Source organism: Ptychodera flava, chromosome 17 (genome assembly GCF_041260155.1).
Source record: "Ptychodera flava strain L36383 chromosome 17, AS_Pfla_20210202, whole genome shotgun sequence".
NCBI classification, from domain to species: Eukaryota; Metazoa; Hemichordata; class Enteropneusta; family Ptychoderidae; genus Ptychodera; species Ptychodera flava.
In genome coordinates, this window is record NC_091944.1 from 21,378,377 (window position 1) to 21,395,614 (window position 17,238).

At 37.2% G+C, this 17,238-nt stretch overlaps 2 protein-coding genes across 2 annotated transcripts in view; both read right to left on the reverse strand.

Annotated features, from left to right (window-relative positions):
- The window catches only part of LOC139116486 (uncharacterized), a 5,147-nt gene extending 2,531 nt beyond the window's left edge, over window positions 1-2,616 (reverse strand). Inside the window, exon 1 of the mRNA XM_070679106.1 lies at window positions 2,264-2,616. Within this exon, the coding sequence (XP_070535207.1) occupies window positions 2,264-2,579 (316 nt within the window). The 5' untranslated portion in view covers window positions 2,580-2,616. The remainder of the gene's footprint in view (window positions 1-2,263) is intronic.
- Window positions 2,617-5,107: 2,491 nt separating this feature from the next.
- Window positions 5,108-7,719, reverse strand: LOC139116488 (uncharacterized). Its single transcript, XM_070679107.1, has 2 exons — window positions 7,580-7,719; window positions 5,108-6,397 (listed from the first exon to the last, which is right to left on the reverse strand). The coding sequence occupies exons 1-2, from the start codon at window positions 7,713-7,715 to the stop codon at window positions 5,127-5,129; spliced, it is 1,407 nt and encodes a 468-aa protein (XP_070535208.1). The 5' UTR covers window positions 7,716-7,719; the 3' UTR covers window positions 5,108-5,126.
- Between the last annotated feature and the right edge of the window lie 9,519 nt (window positions 7,720-17,238).

Here is a 17,238-nt window from a genome sequence, read left to right on the forward strand (position 1 = left end):
TCCATCAGATCAACATTTGTAGCACATTTTATTTAATTTAATGCAGTAATTTTAGAGTAATGTCACTAATTACAAAGTTCATTAAATATGCAAATAATCCCTATATTAACTTGACACTGTTCAATGATTCATAGCAAAATTAAATATTTATCAAATCAATATCTGTAGCACGTTTCACAAAATTTGGTGCCGTAATTTCAGAGCTATATACCTAATTACAAGGTTTATTAAATATGCAAATGAACCCTTCATTAACTTTACACTACTAAATGCTTTACAACACAGTTAGATATCTGTCAGATCAGTATATGCAGCAGTTTTCATCACATTTGATGCAGTTATTTCGGAGTTATATGACTAATTATAAAACTTCATGAAATATGCAAATGAGCTAATTATTAACTTGACACTGTTCAATGCTTCTCAGTACAATTATATATTTATCAGATCAATATCTGTAGCAAGTTTCATCAAATTTAACGCTGTAATTTTGGAGTAATATCACTAATTACAAAGTTCATTAAATATGCAAATAAACCCTTAATTAACTTCACACAAGTAAATGCTCTACACCACAATTAGATATCTGTCCGATCAGTATCTGCAACAGATTTCATCACATTTGGTATAGTAATTTTGGAGTTATATCACTAATTACAAAACTTCATAAAATATGCAAATGACCTATTTGTTAACTTGACACTGCCAAATGCTTCTCAGTACAATTAGATATTTATCAAAACAATATCTGTACCCAATTTCAAAGACTTGGGTGCCGTAATTTCAGAATTATATACCTAATTACAAAGTTCATTAAATATGCAAATGAACCCTTAATTAATTTAACACTACTTAATGCTTTACACTACAGTTAGATATCAGTCGGATCAGTATCTGCAGCAGAGTTCATCACATTTGGTGAAGTTATATCGGAGTTATATGACTAATTACAAAACTTCATAAAATATGCAAATGACCTATTTATTAACTTGACACTGCCCAATGCTTCTAAGTATAATTAGATATATATCAGATCAATATTTGTTGCAAGTATCATCAAGTTTGGTGCAGTAATTTCAGAGTTATCTCACTAATAACAAAAGTTCATTAAATATGCAAATGAGAAGGTAATTGACATGACACTCACAGCATCATCATAATGTTCTGAGATTGTCATCTGTGAAAAGTTTCATGGAATTTTGTGCAGTATTTCTTGATATATGTCTACACTGTCATTACCGTCTCCATAGGGAAACCATTGTACGGAAAAAACGATATTGCATAACTTCATTAATATGCAAGCCACACTAACCAAATCTAATCAGTTCTTGCAAGTAGCATATGGTACCTGTGTACCAAATCTGACTTGAATCCGTTCAGGCGTTTTTGAGTTATCGTGTAAACAGACAGACAGACAGACAGACACACACACACACACACACACACACACACACACACACACGGACAGACAGACAGACATCGCTATGACAATAGCCCACGTGTTTACACACGTGAGCTAATCACAGTGCAAGAGCAGAAGAAATATCGGTTAAAGAGTAATAATCTCTACAAAATTGCCACTCGTAGCAATATCGGGTCATAGAAAATACACTTGAAAGTGGATTGCACATAGCATTCATTATCTTCGTAGAGAATGTGAACAAGATGTGAACAACGTATGAAAGGAAGGTATTATTTGACTGTTTACAGGAAATATAAACATAAAACGTGGCCGCTATTGGACTAAATGTTGCCATTATCATGAAATGAAAATGAAACGCACTTTAAATGCTTAATGTGAACATAGTTAGATTTGTTATGGTAATAGTCTAGATATTTCTTCACAAAAAGCGTTCGGGAAAAGCTTTTTTACTCTCCTCCCAGTCATACTGGAAAACGTAAGTTGATTTATATCTGTATAATAGCTGCAGACCAGCCATGTTGACTCATGTGAAGGTGGGTTTTTAATCCTATCGATTATGTTTATGTAATGGTGATGGAAATAACAATTCACCAGGAAGAGTCACATCCACACTGTAGAACTAGGTGGATACATCGAGTAGAATCACAGAAAGAAGTGACACCGACCCATATCAATGTTGCCGAAGTGGAATGAAATGACTTGCCGAAGCATTGACTCAAGGTGGATGGACGAGGGACGGGCGCAAGGAATTACGAGAGGGGCGTTTTTCCTAAAAAAGTTCAGCCAACAAAATATTTTCAAATCAAAATGCAATGTGTTTTTATATATCAGAAATGTTACCTTCGATAAGGTTTTGTAACTCTAGCTTTGCTTGTCGTTGTCGCCAAGACTCAATAATTACTTTGACGGATATTTTATCTTCACGATATGCCTGCGAAATGTCTTTTGTTACAATATCGGAGCGGATCTTCTGCACGAGATAATCGCTTTTGTAGCTCTCCCAGAGTTTGTGAAGCGTTTGCATAGTCGGGCAAGACACCATTATAGCCAGAATACTGTTACGCTTCACATGATCACATTCACTTTCAATTTGCTTCAAGAACCCCTTGAGTTCGGGTAGCTTGTCACAGGCTTCAAACTTTGATAGGGTGTCCATATCAGCTGGTTCGATGACCCTTACGTCAACTTGAATCAAAACTGAAAACGAATAGTTTATAGAAAGGGTACCGTCTCTATCAATGCAATTCATGTATAGAACGTATTAAGGTTCCAAGACAAGAAATCGACCTTTCAAAGCTAACGATTCTCTATTGGTTAATAAGCTCAGAACCCCCGTAAATTATATATTTTCCGAAAGCCTAGATATATGGAAAAATTTATGTTACCATAGTGTCACCATTGTTTACATAACTATCACGTGATAGGTAATTTGCATAACCTTTCATAAATAGGTTTATCCTATATTTTGTTTCAATGCTTTGAGATATGGCTGAAATTTGTGTGAGTGCAAGCTGTCCCAGAATTCTTTAAATGTGTGTCTCAGAATTTTTTTAAACCTTCTTAAACAATTTTTATGCCAGAAAAAACTTCCAGAGCAGCAAATTTAATCCTAGATAATTTCTTTATAATTGTGCTAAAAAAACTAAGCAAGATATAAAAAATCTGAGACACACTTTAAAAGAGCGTTGTGACAGCTTGTATTCCAGCAAGTTTGAGTCAGACATTTTGAAGTATTGGGACAAAACATAGGGAAAACCAATTTTTAAAAGGTTATGCAAATTACCTGTCACGTGATAGTTATGTAAACAATGGTACTACTATGGTTCCGAAATTGTTCTCCAATATCTAGGCTTTCAGAAAATGTATAACTTAGGGGAGTTCTGAGCTTATTAATCACCAGAGAATTGTTAGATTAAGAAGGTCAATTTCTTGTCTTGGAACCTTAAGTCATGTGAAGTACTACGAATAACGTCAAAATTAGGTTGTGGTGTCATTTTCTTGAAATTTTGCACAAATATTCTTGGAAGTTGTGCAAGTGCAAAAATGAAATAAAAAATGGGGGTCACCACGCTCATTGCCATGGAAACGGACGTTAAAATGGCGTCGTTAGAAATAAATAAAAATGATATTATTCACTTATACTAAAGAAAGCAATTATAAAACGCTTAGCAAATGAGTTAATTTTAATAAATACCAAGACTTAAGATTCATATCTATCGAATGTATAGCTTTCATGATGTTTGTAAAGAAATTTCAACATAAGTATCGATTACAAAATGACGATATCGAAATTGTATCACTACATAATTTTCGAACTTTCTTCCTGTCGCTTTGAATGGTGTCATTTTGACCAAACTTGGCGAATAAAATCCTGACATAATACCATTTAGTTTACACTTTTAATAAAAGGGTGTCACCACGCTACTTTTTACAATATCTCCAGGTGAATGGGTAATGTGCGCCATGTAAATGGGAGAGAAATGTTAATTTTTCGCTCATATTGAATAAAAACCAGCTTCCTAGGGGGTCAAAATATGACAAGGTTATAGGTCACATGTATTTCTAAGAGACTGGGTCAAAAAATTAGGTAAAAGCGCAATTTCAACAATGACAGGGGATGTTAAATACATGCTCTACAAAATAACCCATTTACGGAAGGCAGAGTTAAATCTGCGCAGAAACGTTCTAAAGCGTGTGCGCGTCCGAATTCGTCGCCCTTTACCTTAAGTCATCTAAAACAAAACTGTATGTTACTAGAGAATATCTTAAGAATCATTCAGGTGAAATATACACTCACACGCTGTCGATTATTAAGGCAAATAAGATTGTTTCTGCAAACTCCACTTATAAAAGCTTGCTTATCCGATTACTATATGTGTGTGTACTGTGTACTGTGTCTGTGTGTCGTCTGCTCCACGCACACCGTGTTGCTCGGTCGCGCACAGAATTGCAACATCTAAGTCGGTTACTGTGACCAACTCTTTGTAGGGTTGGAAGCAGTAGCCGACTGGTTTTGTGTGAGGCCTAGCAGCTAGGCGATGTTGCCGTGCGTGTGCGGGGGTTCGAATCCCGTTTGGGTTATAGTAAAATTTATAAATTCATAGAGTATTACCCTGTGCAAACACTGCATTGAAATGGCGGAAAATTAAAAGTAATTACATATTCACCATTTGGTGACCATAGTACAAAGGCAAACGTTTCTCATCAGCATATCTAATTCGGTCATTAGCATACCAAGTTTGTACTGTCATCCGAATATATAATTGTGAGTGTCGTTTATTGACATTTCAATATTTACGTAGGAAACTGGCACATATAAAGCACTGTTGAAAATCTATCCTTTAAGATTCTCTACTTACCGTTTGGTTTAAAGGGTTGATATTTCTTGTCCCCAATGTTGGTTGCCTTTTTCTGTTTATTGTTACTATCTAAAGGAAGAAATTCGTTAAAGTCAAAGGTCAAGATTTAAGAATGGATACAGCCCCAGCTTTTAATCGGTCAAAGTTATATTTGTACTAGCCTTGGTCTTTTCCTACATGTCTGGCAGTATATTTGTCATCTCATTTGCCTACATGCACTCAGTTAATGTATATTTGGTCGGTGCAGTCTTTAATATGTAGTAACTGTCCCTCTATTCTTTTGACTACTTATCTCGTCCGCTCTGTACGACTTTAGTAAGATTATTATACCTTGTCTCGTCAAGCTACTTACCTTGCTTTTTCTGTAAATTGACCTTAAACGTACTCGACAGGTTGGCGCGCAATTTAGCTAAGGATCCATCAATCGTACTGTTCCTCAAGTCTCGTTGTAGATCCTTTGTCTTTTTCAAAAACGTTTCGTATAATCGGGGTTCCACCAAAGTTTCTATACACTTCTCTTTTATGATCTCTGCCGATACATCATTCTGCTGATTAATTCCGATGTCTTTAATTATAACAGTATCGTAATAATATGTTAAATGTCTTTTGATTAACTGTGCAAATCCTGACAGCCCAGTGCTAAGGGATGGTGCACCAGCAGCACTTGCCAGTAAGCTTGACATGCCAAAGGGTTCTATTTTTCCGGCGGTTAGAAGGAGGTGGCATTGACTCAAATCTTGTAGGGCATCACTCTGTGCATGTACATGACCAACAGCTACAGACGAGTAAATAATACTTAGGTAGGGAGAATTTGAGATATTCAGTAAATTTTCCTTACATTGGTTTCCAATATCTTCCGATAGACCTCTTATTTTTAACCTTGTGCTTATTCGATTTGCAAAGAAATTTGCGATTTTACCACTGGCACGGGCGATAGTATCTAGTCTTTTTGTACATTCTTCCACCGTGGTTGAAGAGAAATCAAATGTTAATAAATGGATTTGGTCGGTAACATTGAGGTAACTAATGTTTTTGTTAAGTATTTTATCATCCACTGCTGGTATAAATTCTATATTGTCTTTATGGTTTTCTAAAGCATTAAATTTAATCTTGAAGTGAGAATGTATTTTAGGACCTATTGAAATTGCAAACCTAGCTTTCTCAACGTATTCCATTATTTCATATTCTAGATCTTGGACATCGCTGGGTTCCTTGTCAAGCTCTTCCGGTATGTATGACAAGATTGGAACAAAATGAGCATTTGGGAAAATATCATCGTGGATACTTCTAGCAGCTCCTGCCAGCCCTTCAGCTGTGGCATAGCCTATAATAATTGTAATGTCGGTACACTTAATAATATGAGGAAAATAGGATTTATGTAGAAGCAGTTTCTCGATTGGATTTGATTTTTCTGGTTTATCTTTTTCCGGTTCTATTAGATTAATGTTTTTTTGCATTGCATCAAATTTTTCGGCTTCGGTAGGATTGAAAATAGTCATGTAAACTCTGTAATTTAGGCTAGTAAGTATGTTAATAAGGTCTTTCTTGATGACATAGCCGGGTAAATCTCCACTTCTTGGCCACCATTCTGTACCTACAATGAGTACACCAGTGCCTACATAGATAGGAAGAAAAAACGTCTGTTGATTATAGCCACATCATATCCACAAGGATTATAGAATTTACAGTTTCTTTTTTAATATTCTTTGTTCCGTTAGAAGTAAAACGGTGAAGTCATAGATTTTCTTGGCAATAAAATTTACTACAAAACTCATAAACTAATCACTAAGTCAAGGGATAGAGTACAAACTGTAAAAGTTTACAGGCTACTTATCGCAGCTGGGACGGCACAAAGCTTCAGAGTTGAGTCAGACAGACTAATGAACGAGCAGTCCTTTGGCTTGCAGGTTTGAAATTGGCAAGTGCAAAGCCAAAAGTATAAATCCAGCATGGCTGTGAAGGTCTTGAATAGTCATGTAATTAATACTGCTGGAGTGATTCCAATGTCTTGAAGTAAAACATTGATGACACGATCCAAAATGTCTGACTGAAAACTGTGCCGTCCCCTTTTTATACTCAACGACTTAATCCAGAGAATATAAGAACAATCTACAACTTCTACTGATATGTCAATTACTATTCTAAAATATCCTACTTGTAGTAACACGACTAATTTAATTTGGGAAAGTTCTAAACAAGACTAATTGATTTCAAAGTCATGGAGGAGAATGATTCTAAGAATCTTCTGGACTAATTAAACTCAGGTTATGAGTGGGGGAAAATGACCTACATAACACCTTGTATATTCATTTCCATTCCTGCCACCACAATGTGGCATTTTCCACTTTTAGGACGAAGAAACACCATTGTAGCCAATGCATATTATGCTATTCACTATATAGTTAGGATAATTTAATATCGATGGCTTTAAAATTTATTTATACATACATTTTAGTTATTTTATAATCACGCAATAATGCACATGGTAGAGCAAATAACTATTGACGGGGGTAAGATTTCCGTCTAACTGCTTCAAATTAGTGGATCAGAAAAAATTAAATAAAGAAAATACTGTAAAATATTGGCAGTGGTACAATATATACTGAGATTGAAAGGAGATAAAAGCTTCTAGTATTTGTATTTGATGGGAATAAAACAGCAGAAGATAAAACACAGCAGCAAGGTATGTGTTTTTAACACAACACAGCGATCGAACAATAATTGAAAGTTGCAAAGCTTGGCTAATGATTGCCAATAAATATAATGTGATTGCTTTGTAATCGGTACCAGTTCTTACCTTCGTTCGTTGACGAACTTTCGTGTTCATTTTCTGATAATACTATACAGACAGAGCAAAGAAGGGTACCAAACATAATGAGGCAGAGTGAATGCATAGTCTGCATAATGTTTTTTTCTGTCATTATTGTCTTCATTATCATAAAGGTCCTGAAAATTAAAGGATACTGGTACAGTTAAAATGTTAAAAGGGTAGTATACATGAAGTCAAAACTTATAACACTTAGCCATATCAATGTTTTGTACGTACGTTAAAGTCATAGAGGTTTATAAAAAGTCCCTTACTAATTACCAAAGGCTTCACACATATAAAATACAAAGCAATACACTCTTTATTACTTTATTGTTCCAACATAGTAGAAACACTAAATATACGTCGATTTTTCAAAGTAGAAGTGAAATAAAAAGGGATAGACTAAATTCAAAGGTAACCATGGCATTGCAGTTGCATTGTAGTTGCACGCCTGTTTCCTCTGAGCAAAACATTTTATTTGGTATAGCATATATGAACAAAAATACAGGAATGGTATCATATAAATGAATGACAGGATAAAATCTAAATGCAACAATACACATTGTTTTAGCTAATGGCGGTAGGAGGAGTGCCTCGTATGTGTTCCGTAGTTTAGAGCATCGCAAGCCCATTATCACCTTGGAACATAGGATACTCAGCAACATGGTACAGTATTTTATCCATGACACTCGCACCTCAGCTATGTACGTAATGTCTGTAAAAGACATCTAAAACTTGCAATCTGGCACGTTCATCACTGACATTTGTGCAATCTGAGAGAGCAACATTTAGACCAAATCTAGCGTGCAAGCTTATCTGCAGTATGCAGCAATTTAGCTTGACGGAATTCATTTATGATGTCAATTAACTGATCTCACTAAGAAGAATAGCTTATTTCAGAGGACTGATACGTGCCAGGAGGCATTTGGCAAATTAAAGGAGTCAACAACTATAGCCCCCACCTTAATGTTTCCGTCAGAGAAGTTTAAGATAATACTCGATTGTGATGCGTTTCTCGCAAAAATTAGTTGTGTATTGAGCAAGGTTCAAAGTATTGTTGAGCAATCCATTAGTTATGCCGGATACTTATTAACTAAACAAGAAGAAATAAGTGCATTAACAAGAAGAAAGGTACCTGTGGTAGTACAGTATGTCAAGTACTTCAAACATTATTTGCTTGGAAGATAATCACTGTATGCACAAATCATGCATCACTGGTATGTTTGACTAATTTTAAGAATCCGGAAGGTCAACTAGATAGATGGTAAGAGACTTGATTCACTTCGACTTTGACATAGACCATAGACTTGGCAAAATCATCAGAATTGGGATGCATTGAGTCGTAGGTCAGTGTACATTGAATGTAAACCGTGCGGACATGATCACAAGGTATGTGATGGGATCAGAAACAAGATGCAATGTGGGAACATGAAATCCCCTAGCAACAGGCATAACTAACAGAAACTTAAAAGAAACTTAGAAGGAAATACCTCCATGGGGTGACGTTTCCCACAAGTCTCCCGCCTTACAGTCATATTGGTCTTCATATACACAGCTAAAGGTGCACAATAGGGTTTTGTTTCATCTGTTTAAGATGTTTGGAACTCAGTTTGTGCATTGGCAAATAATATTGCCATGGACACATATCAAGTATTAAGTGTACTCCATGATTTTAAGGTGGGAGGTCAGTTGGGAATGTAATGAACATTGGGTAGGGCTCGTTTGAAATATCATTGGTATGAGATGTTATCGGCCATCAGCGCCTATATACGGACATTTGACCCTCCAAAGCTTCCAAACTGGGTAAAAAGAGCTCATATGTCAGCATACTTGGTTGGTGCCCCCAACGGAACGCAATACTATAGATGTGATTTGGCCTTTCCCAGAGTCAGCCATGGGTAACCGCAAAGTTTAGGTGGTAGGTGATTATTTTACCGATGAATGGAGGCGTAGCCTATCCAAAATGAGGAGGCGACAACTACTATAGCAGAAGTGTTGTCGAATAATCTTCTCTCAAGATTATATTCGGGTTGCCTCTTGAATGTCAAAGTGATCAAGGTAGAATTTTCGTCTCGAATATTTTCAGGGAAATCTGTGATTTAATTGGATGTGCATAAGACTTACACAACTCCAAGACATCAGCAGTCTGGTGATCTTGTTGGTATAGATAGGGAAGAAAACATCAGTCTAGCAATGTTCACATATCGTTTATGCGTACACCTTTCTACAACAGGGACCTCAAATCTTTTGATGTTGAGTAAGGAATACACTTACTTTTGGTTGTGTCAATTAACACAGATATAACGGCAGAAAATGATGTTTTTCATAGCACCTATTATGTCTCTGAATTGAAAGAGAAACTACAAGATGTCCATTAACATGCTAGACAGCAAATATGATCTACTGTGCGCCGACGGAAACGGCATTATGACCGATCAGCGGCAAAGCATGGGATTAATGTTGGTGCATTTGTCTGGGTAAAATGATAGACGTTTAAGGTAATGCAAAGGGGAAAAACTAAATTCTTGGCTTGATAAAGTTGATCAAACACCTGTTCAACAAATACAATAAATTGGAAAGGCAGAGGCCATCGTATCACTTAAAGACCTGAAAATTTTCAGACTGATCCTCAAGTTATGAAAGAGAAGGAAATTTTGCAGGAAGTCAAACAGGAAGTAAAGCCAGAAATTAAGATGGTAAGTGAAGTAGATATCTTCAGAGCCTAGTGGTGAAACTGGTTCAGACATAGATAATTGTACAGGAGATGCAGTGGTAGATAGTGTTGATCATTTGTCGGATACTTGTGAGGATAATACCAATAAAGTTAATACAGAAAATAAGCAAATTTAAGAGTCAAAGAAAGAGACAGAGACAAGTTTTCATCCAAAGCATTCAAAAAAGCAACCGTAATGCTATGACGGAATTCGTAGGAATTAAACTGGTCTCGGTGTCTGAAATACAATGTGTTTAGTCAGGAAAATTTGAAAAAAGTCCAAGGTTCAGGTTCACTGGAAGGAAAATGTCAGGTTAAGTAATCGTATTAGTTGACCAGCAATCATCTTGTTTTATGTCACCTTACACAGATAGCAAAAGTTAGCGATAGTTAACTAGTTGATGGCACAAGACCACTTACTTCCAGGTTCATTACCCATGAAGATAGTTTGAAAGAAAAAAAGTTGACCTTGACATGGGCCTTATATCACTGCCTATTTACCGAGTAATTCAGCGTTTCTGGAGCACAACCTTTGACATTCTGTGGTTTACATGGATTTCATAGCATTTGACAGAAGTATCTGGATCGTGCAGCAGGTACGTGTATGATTGCTATTCTTAACATGCAGACCGCTGACTCGCATTGCCGTGATTTGTGGCATGTAATTCATTGTTTATATGACATCCTTAACCATATTAAGTTTTATGCAAACCAAATATTATGTGTTCTGTATGAAGTTATTTGCGTTTTGAGAGTGGTGCTGTTGCATGGTTTATTTTTTCTTGCTCTGGTTTATCGTTCTAAGCGAACGATGTGAGTGTTTCAGTAATGTAAGAATAACCCCGTTAGCTGACCGTATCCATATCCATGTACGCCGGCGTAAAAGTTAAGCTGTTTGCACTGTCGTCTGCATTTTGTAAAGATGTCCGCGTCTGGAGACAAGTCACTGGGCTTTCATTACAAGATTCTACAGAATCGATGCCGTATTTGCAGTTGAACATTTGTGGACCGGAGAAGCCATTTTCATGTGGGGCCTGTGCTGACTTGGTAAGTGAGTGTTTTTGTGTTGACATTTCCTCGGATGAACTTGGTACTCATCCAACTCAGTTTTGTCAAATTGCAAGCGAGTAACCACATCATTCAGAAAGGCGAAATCTACAGGCAAACAATACAATCGTGGGACACAGTTGGCTGTATGGACAAAACATTCCAGAATTTGATTATGTATGGTGTGTGAGACACTGAGTAAATCGTGTCAAAAGAAAACGTCAGTGAAGAACAGGAGGCGACCATCCCAGTCGTGGACGAAAGATGCTGAAGGTCAGCAGCTAAATAATGAAGGACATCTGCACTTATCTATGCTGTAAAGCAGAAGGCGTAGAAGAGATTGAGGGGTTCTGCCAACTTGTCAAGGTCACGCGTCTGTTCTACAAGCCAGGAGATGGAATGCCCAGTATGTAGGGATATTGTAGATCAACCTTACTTTTTGCAGTGGTCCCTATGTTTATTGAAGTTCACTGTGTTTGTGTAAGTGGTTTGAGGATTCAACCACATGTCCTGCTTGTGGTCTACATATTGTACCAGAAAATGTTGTGAGTTTTTCATCAGTGTTGTCAAATATGATGTTATAATAATGTTATATTATGTATATGTTGTTGCCCTTGATTTTGTGTATGACTTTAAAAATGCTGGTTGCAACAAAATGGTGAAATTACAGGACCTTGCGTCCCATACTGTGCAGTGCCCTTTTAAAGTTATTCCCCCAAAACATGATTATTTTATGCCATGACCAGTCAACAAGGAAACCAGCATGCCTGCTGTATGTAGACCCTCGCCTGGACCGGAAGAGGTGCCAGATAAATCTGAGGTAACCCCAGTTTAAGCTGCCTAAGCACGGCTACAGAATGCTGAAAACATTGACAGTCTACCGCTGTTTGAAGAACCACATCTGTCATCAGGAAAGAAACTGGAAACAGCTTCAAGTGGTATGATACAATTTAATACAGGTGGACAGGTGTATATTCAGTTTTGTAATATTTTTGTTGATAGGTGGGTAATATGTACATTTGTAATTCTATATTAATAATAATGTATTACAAATGTATTCTTGGAAAAAATATTGAGTCGCAACCCACAGTTAATTGCTTTTTATCTTTATTTATCTTTGTTTCATGCACAAAAGGACGCGTACATGTATGTTTCTTTTTTAGTACATGTATTTGCAACCAATTGTGATGACAAAGCTTATAAAACGAATGAAGGAGAGTGAAGCATGTTCCCAGCAGACGTTGCTTTTGCGACAAAAGAGCTTGGCGGAATTACGTCAACGTGTAAGTGGCCAAGGAGAATCTGCATGCCTACAAGCAGGTCTTGAAATCAAGAGAATGAGGAAAAATTAAAAGGAAGAGCTACATTCATCGCTCGGTCTTTGTAAAAAGGTGTCACCTGGTGCAGGGCTACTCCTAAAAACTGATGTTGGCATCACATTGTCACCACATTGTCAACTAGAAGGCAAGTTTTTATAGAAAAAAAATCTCTTTCCAAATTATAATTCTGACGTTGAATGTGGAGTTCATTGATAGAAAAATCTACAGTATTGCTTTTTGCATTTTAAAAATTTTCACTTACAAACAAAAACTAAAAAAGTTAAACTTTTCTTGGAAAAGTGGAGAATCATGCATATATTGGTGCAAATGATATAAATCCCAGTTCTAATCTAAAATTATATGACAAAGTGCAGGAATAGAGGTAATTGTACTGTATTTTGTTTAATTCTCAAATTTTCTTAATCATAGCCTAAGATAAAACGGGAAATGCTAAGCAACTTTGGTTTCTGTGAGTTATACAAATGTGTATGCGTGTAAATTTCGTTTCACATGTGAGATTTTGATTTGAATGCAGATGGTTCAGATTGTTGAATATTCCAATTGAGGGAGAAAGGAAAGACCGTCAGAAAGCAAATACACTGGAGCTTCAGCTGAGAACATAGAACCTGCCCTTTACATGTACAGTGAAAGGTAATGGTGGTGTCAAACTATCTGAAATACGGTCAGCACAATGTGTTGCTGTTAGTAATCTTGTCGATACTATTTTAGGTAGACTTGATACCTGAGACAGGTAAGGATTCTTAATAAAGGTACTTGTAGTTGTCTTTTGTCACACACTGACTGCAAATATTGAAGGGTGTTTATAGTTTACCACACAAAACAGATCGTCGTTTATAGCTCTTTTATTACATGTATCACTTTAATACATGGGACTCATAGGAATGCACTTCACCACATTTTCAAAGTGTCTGAATAAATAAGTGCCGCTAAATGAGAAACATAACTGGGTAAAATTCAAATCCAAATTTTCCATTTGTTCATGTTTGTACGGACATGTACCAGGAGATGGACTCTCTGCATACATTTGGCTCATTAACATAGTAGTTCCCGGTGTGTTGCATTTTGACAAAAATAAGTCATGGTTAGATTATTCACAAATTTTACCAATCTGATTAAAATCAGATGTAGAGTACGGCGATGTCTATACTTGCACGGTATCCTGGTGCTGTCGCCTCACATCGCACCATGGTGACAGCACTAGAATACCGCCTAAGTATAGACGTCACTGTAATCTACATCTGATTTTAATCAGATTGACATTTACCTACCATAACATAGACTACAGAACTGACCTGGCATGATGGCCTCATCCCCAAATCTGAAGTCAGGGTGACGATTGATGGTGACCATGGGGATGGGCCCATGAAAATGGATCTTTGGGATCATGAATGTGGACCACCCTGACAGCTGCAACAACACCACATGCTGAAGTGTGTTTGAAGCGCCAGATAAAGTATCAAACTTAATAACAGCCATGAAGTTCAACAGGGGACAGGTTGACCTACTGGATGGTTATAGATGGAAGTAAAAAACTTTTCAAATGTATATATATTCTAATTGCCAGGTAAACAAAAGACACAGCATATCCTGTTTGGCAACCTCGGAGGTGCTTTATTAAGAACTCTGAATTAAAGTGAAACAAATCAAGGACTCCATTACATATGAAGGTTAAGCAAGAAAGATAAATTAAAATAACACAACAATACAAATGATCAAAATAGAGACTAAAAGGAGGGATGGGAGGGAAAGAAATAGGTGAACAAATGGCAGGAAGTCCACGTGCATGATGGGGACTAAACAGGACAGGCCTGGAGAGGGCACCCTCACACACCAAATACCCACTAAGCAATTAAACAAATTTACCCCTTTTGCAAATTTTACACAGTTGCCAAGTAAACGAAAGACAGCATATCATGTTTGACAAAACTTGGAGGTGCTTTAATAAGAACTCTGAATTAAAATTGAGACAAATCAAGCACCCCATCGAAGCAAGGCTGCATATTTCTCTGCAACAGTGGCGATATCTGCAACATCGGCAGAATTATTCGGGGCGTCTGCAAACACTGGTCATCTGCAGCAATTGCCTAATATACTTGAGTATTAGCAATCATAGGGAGATTGGACTTGGTATATGCAACAGTGGCAAAAATATCCAGGGTACCTGTAGTAACGGCAAGGCCCTCAGTAACTGCAACAGTGGCGCGAGCGGACCTTGTATCCGTAGCAGGGGCAAAGGTATCTACAACAGAGGCAGGACTGTACTTTATGTAAGTAACAGAGCATAAGTTAAACTTGTTATCAGGAACTGCAGCATCTTGGCCATTTTCTTTATCTAATTTATAAAGAAAATGGCCAAGATGCTGCTGTTCCTGATAACAAGTTTAACTTTTCCTCCGTTACTGACATAAAGTATAGATTCTAATTTATTACGGCAATTATGAGTTGGTCCCGAATCCGTCTGTCAGTCCTTGCGAGTATGCTGTGGTTTTTGTGGACATTCACTTGGGGTGTGTGCTTCCTGTATGTGTCTGATACGTAGGCAAAATCTGCAGACATGTAACTCAGTCTCTCTTGATTGATTTACATGATGCGTGCTGTGCTTGCATTTTCCTTTCAGATAATCAGAACAGTACCATGCATTCACTTTTGCTTTAGAAGGCATGTTATGTAAACATCTTCCTCTCTCCTTGGTGAAATCATCATTCCACGACAGCCGGTCTGTTTCAACAGCTCGTAGTACCTCTGCATGAAATTGACGAACATAGGGCCAGGCATATACTTCGGACAAATGTAGCAACTCTATCAGATTGTCTGCTCTATCCAGTTGCGCACTTCGTGGTTCAACATCATGTATTGTATAAAGTTCTCCTCTAACAGGCGCCGTCATTGTAAGTTTGGAGTAGGCCTGTGCATCGAATTTGTGCTGTCTACCTTGAAAGCATAGTGTATAGTTGTATACCACCTGAATATGAAGTCTGCTCCAGACTTATGTTTCTTCTTTTTGTTTGACTTCCTAGATGTTTCATAATTCAGCTTACCTCCGCCTGGTTTGGAAGCCCTGTCTACGTGCCCATCTTATTCTATATCGCTGGATGACGAGGATGAAGTTGATGACGAGGATGATCTAACTGTCAGTATTTTCTTTAATTTCTTTGAGCTCTTACTCAAATGCTTGTCTTTTCGTGGTTGAGCAATCGTAACTACACCAGACTCTATGGTCATACTCATACTAGCCTTCAATTTCCTGTTCACGGCCAGAGGTTTTTGCAGTTCCAAATCAAGCTTCAACTGCTCACTTTCCTGCTTGATTGCAGTAAGCATTAGTCTCTGTGAGGTAGAGGCTATAGCTTCAAATTCAGCACCTTTGTTGCTTACCGATTGCTGGCATGTGCTTTTTTTCCTGGCACCCTGAGCCTCAGACGCTTTCGACGGAGGGGTTTAGCTGTAAATAACATCATACGTAGGAGCGTCTGTCTCTCGATCCGACCCGTGCATGTCGAATTTAAATAAACTATCACTGTTTCGGGAGCAGCCTGAAGGACCTTGATGGCGCACTAGTGGTATTTGACAAGCTGTACACTTCCACTGGGGCCTGCCTGACATCGGAGTGGCAGTGTATAGGCTGATTTTATAGACAAATAAGGCGATCCTTTGCTAGAGGAAAGAAATAAGTGAACAAATTATGGGTAGTTCACTCGCATGATGGGAACTAACCAGGACAGGCCTGGAGGGGCACCATCAAACACCAAATGCCCACTAATAGTCCGTGGGCTGGAGGGGCCCACCGTGCACCCCCCCCCCCCCCACATCCCTACTTCATGGGTATTTTTTTGTTCTTTAGGACCTGCTGAACAAGAAAAAAGATGTTAACATTGGATATTTTGGGATGCACTACCTATCTGGGCTGGTTTTTGATTTGCATGTACCGCAAAAAATGACGAAAAATGGGTAGGGGTAGGGGGTAAAAGCATGAAATAGCACAAACCATACATTTTTAGAGGCTAAGATTCTGCTCTTTATGAGAAACACCAATTTTAGCAAAATTAATTTAAGTAAATAGAATAGAACGACTTTAAAATGAATTTTTTTGACAATTTTGAAATTTTTTACCCAAAATACCATGTAACAATTGTGATTTACTTTTTATTAAGCAAAATTTTGACAGCTTTTTGTGTTTGAATTATTTATTCCTACATATTAAACAAGAAAAAAGTGTTAACATTAGATATTTAACTATACACTACTTCTCTGGAGTCAATTTTGAATTGCATGTATCTCTATGGGGTGTGTAAAAGCTAGGGGTAGGGGTACAACATTCTTTCCTTGATGAAGTAAACTGGCTTGAAATGCCATATACCTTATAGTTTTAGAAAGCTTAGATACTGGTCTTTCTAAAATGCATAAGGTTTTAGTAAAAAAATATGATGTTATAGAATTGGATAACTTTAAATCGATTTTTTCTGGTAATTCAGAAAATACAATAACTATTGTTTCCTCCTTATGAAGCAAATCAAACAGATTTATGGATGTTATTTACTAATTGAAAT

Bases quoted from the DNA above. Each gene is read 5' to 3' on its own strand.
- LOC139116488 (XM_070679107.1), bottom strand. From the start codon at position 7,715: ATGAAGACAATAATGACAGAAAAAAACATTATGCAGACTATGCATTCA. The intron at 6,398-7,579 runs GTAAGAACTGGT...CTATCTATGTAG, and splicing joins AAGTTCGTCAACGAACGAAG to GCACTGGTGTACTCATTGTA.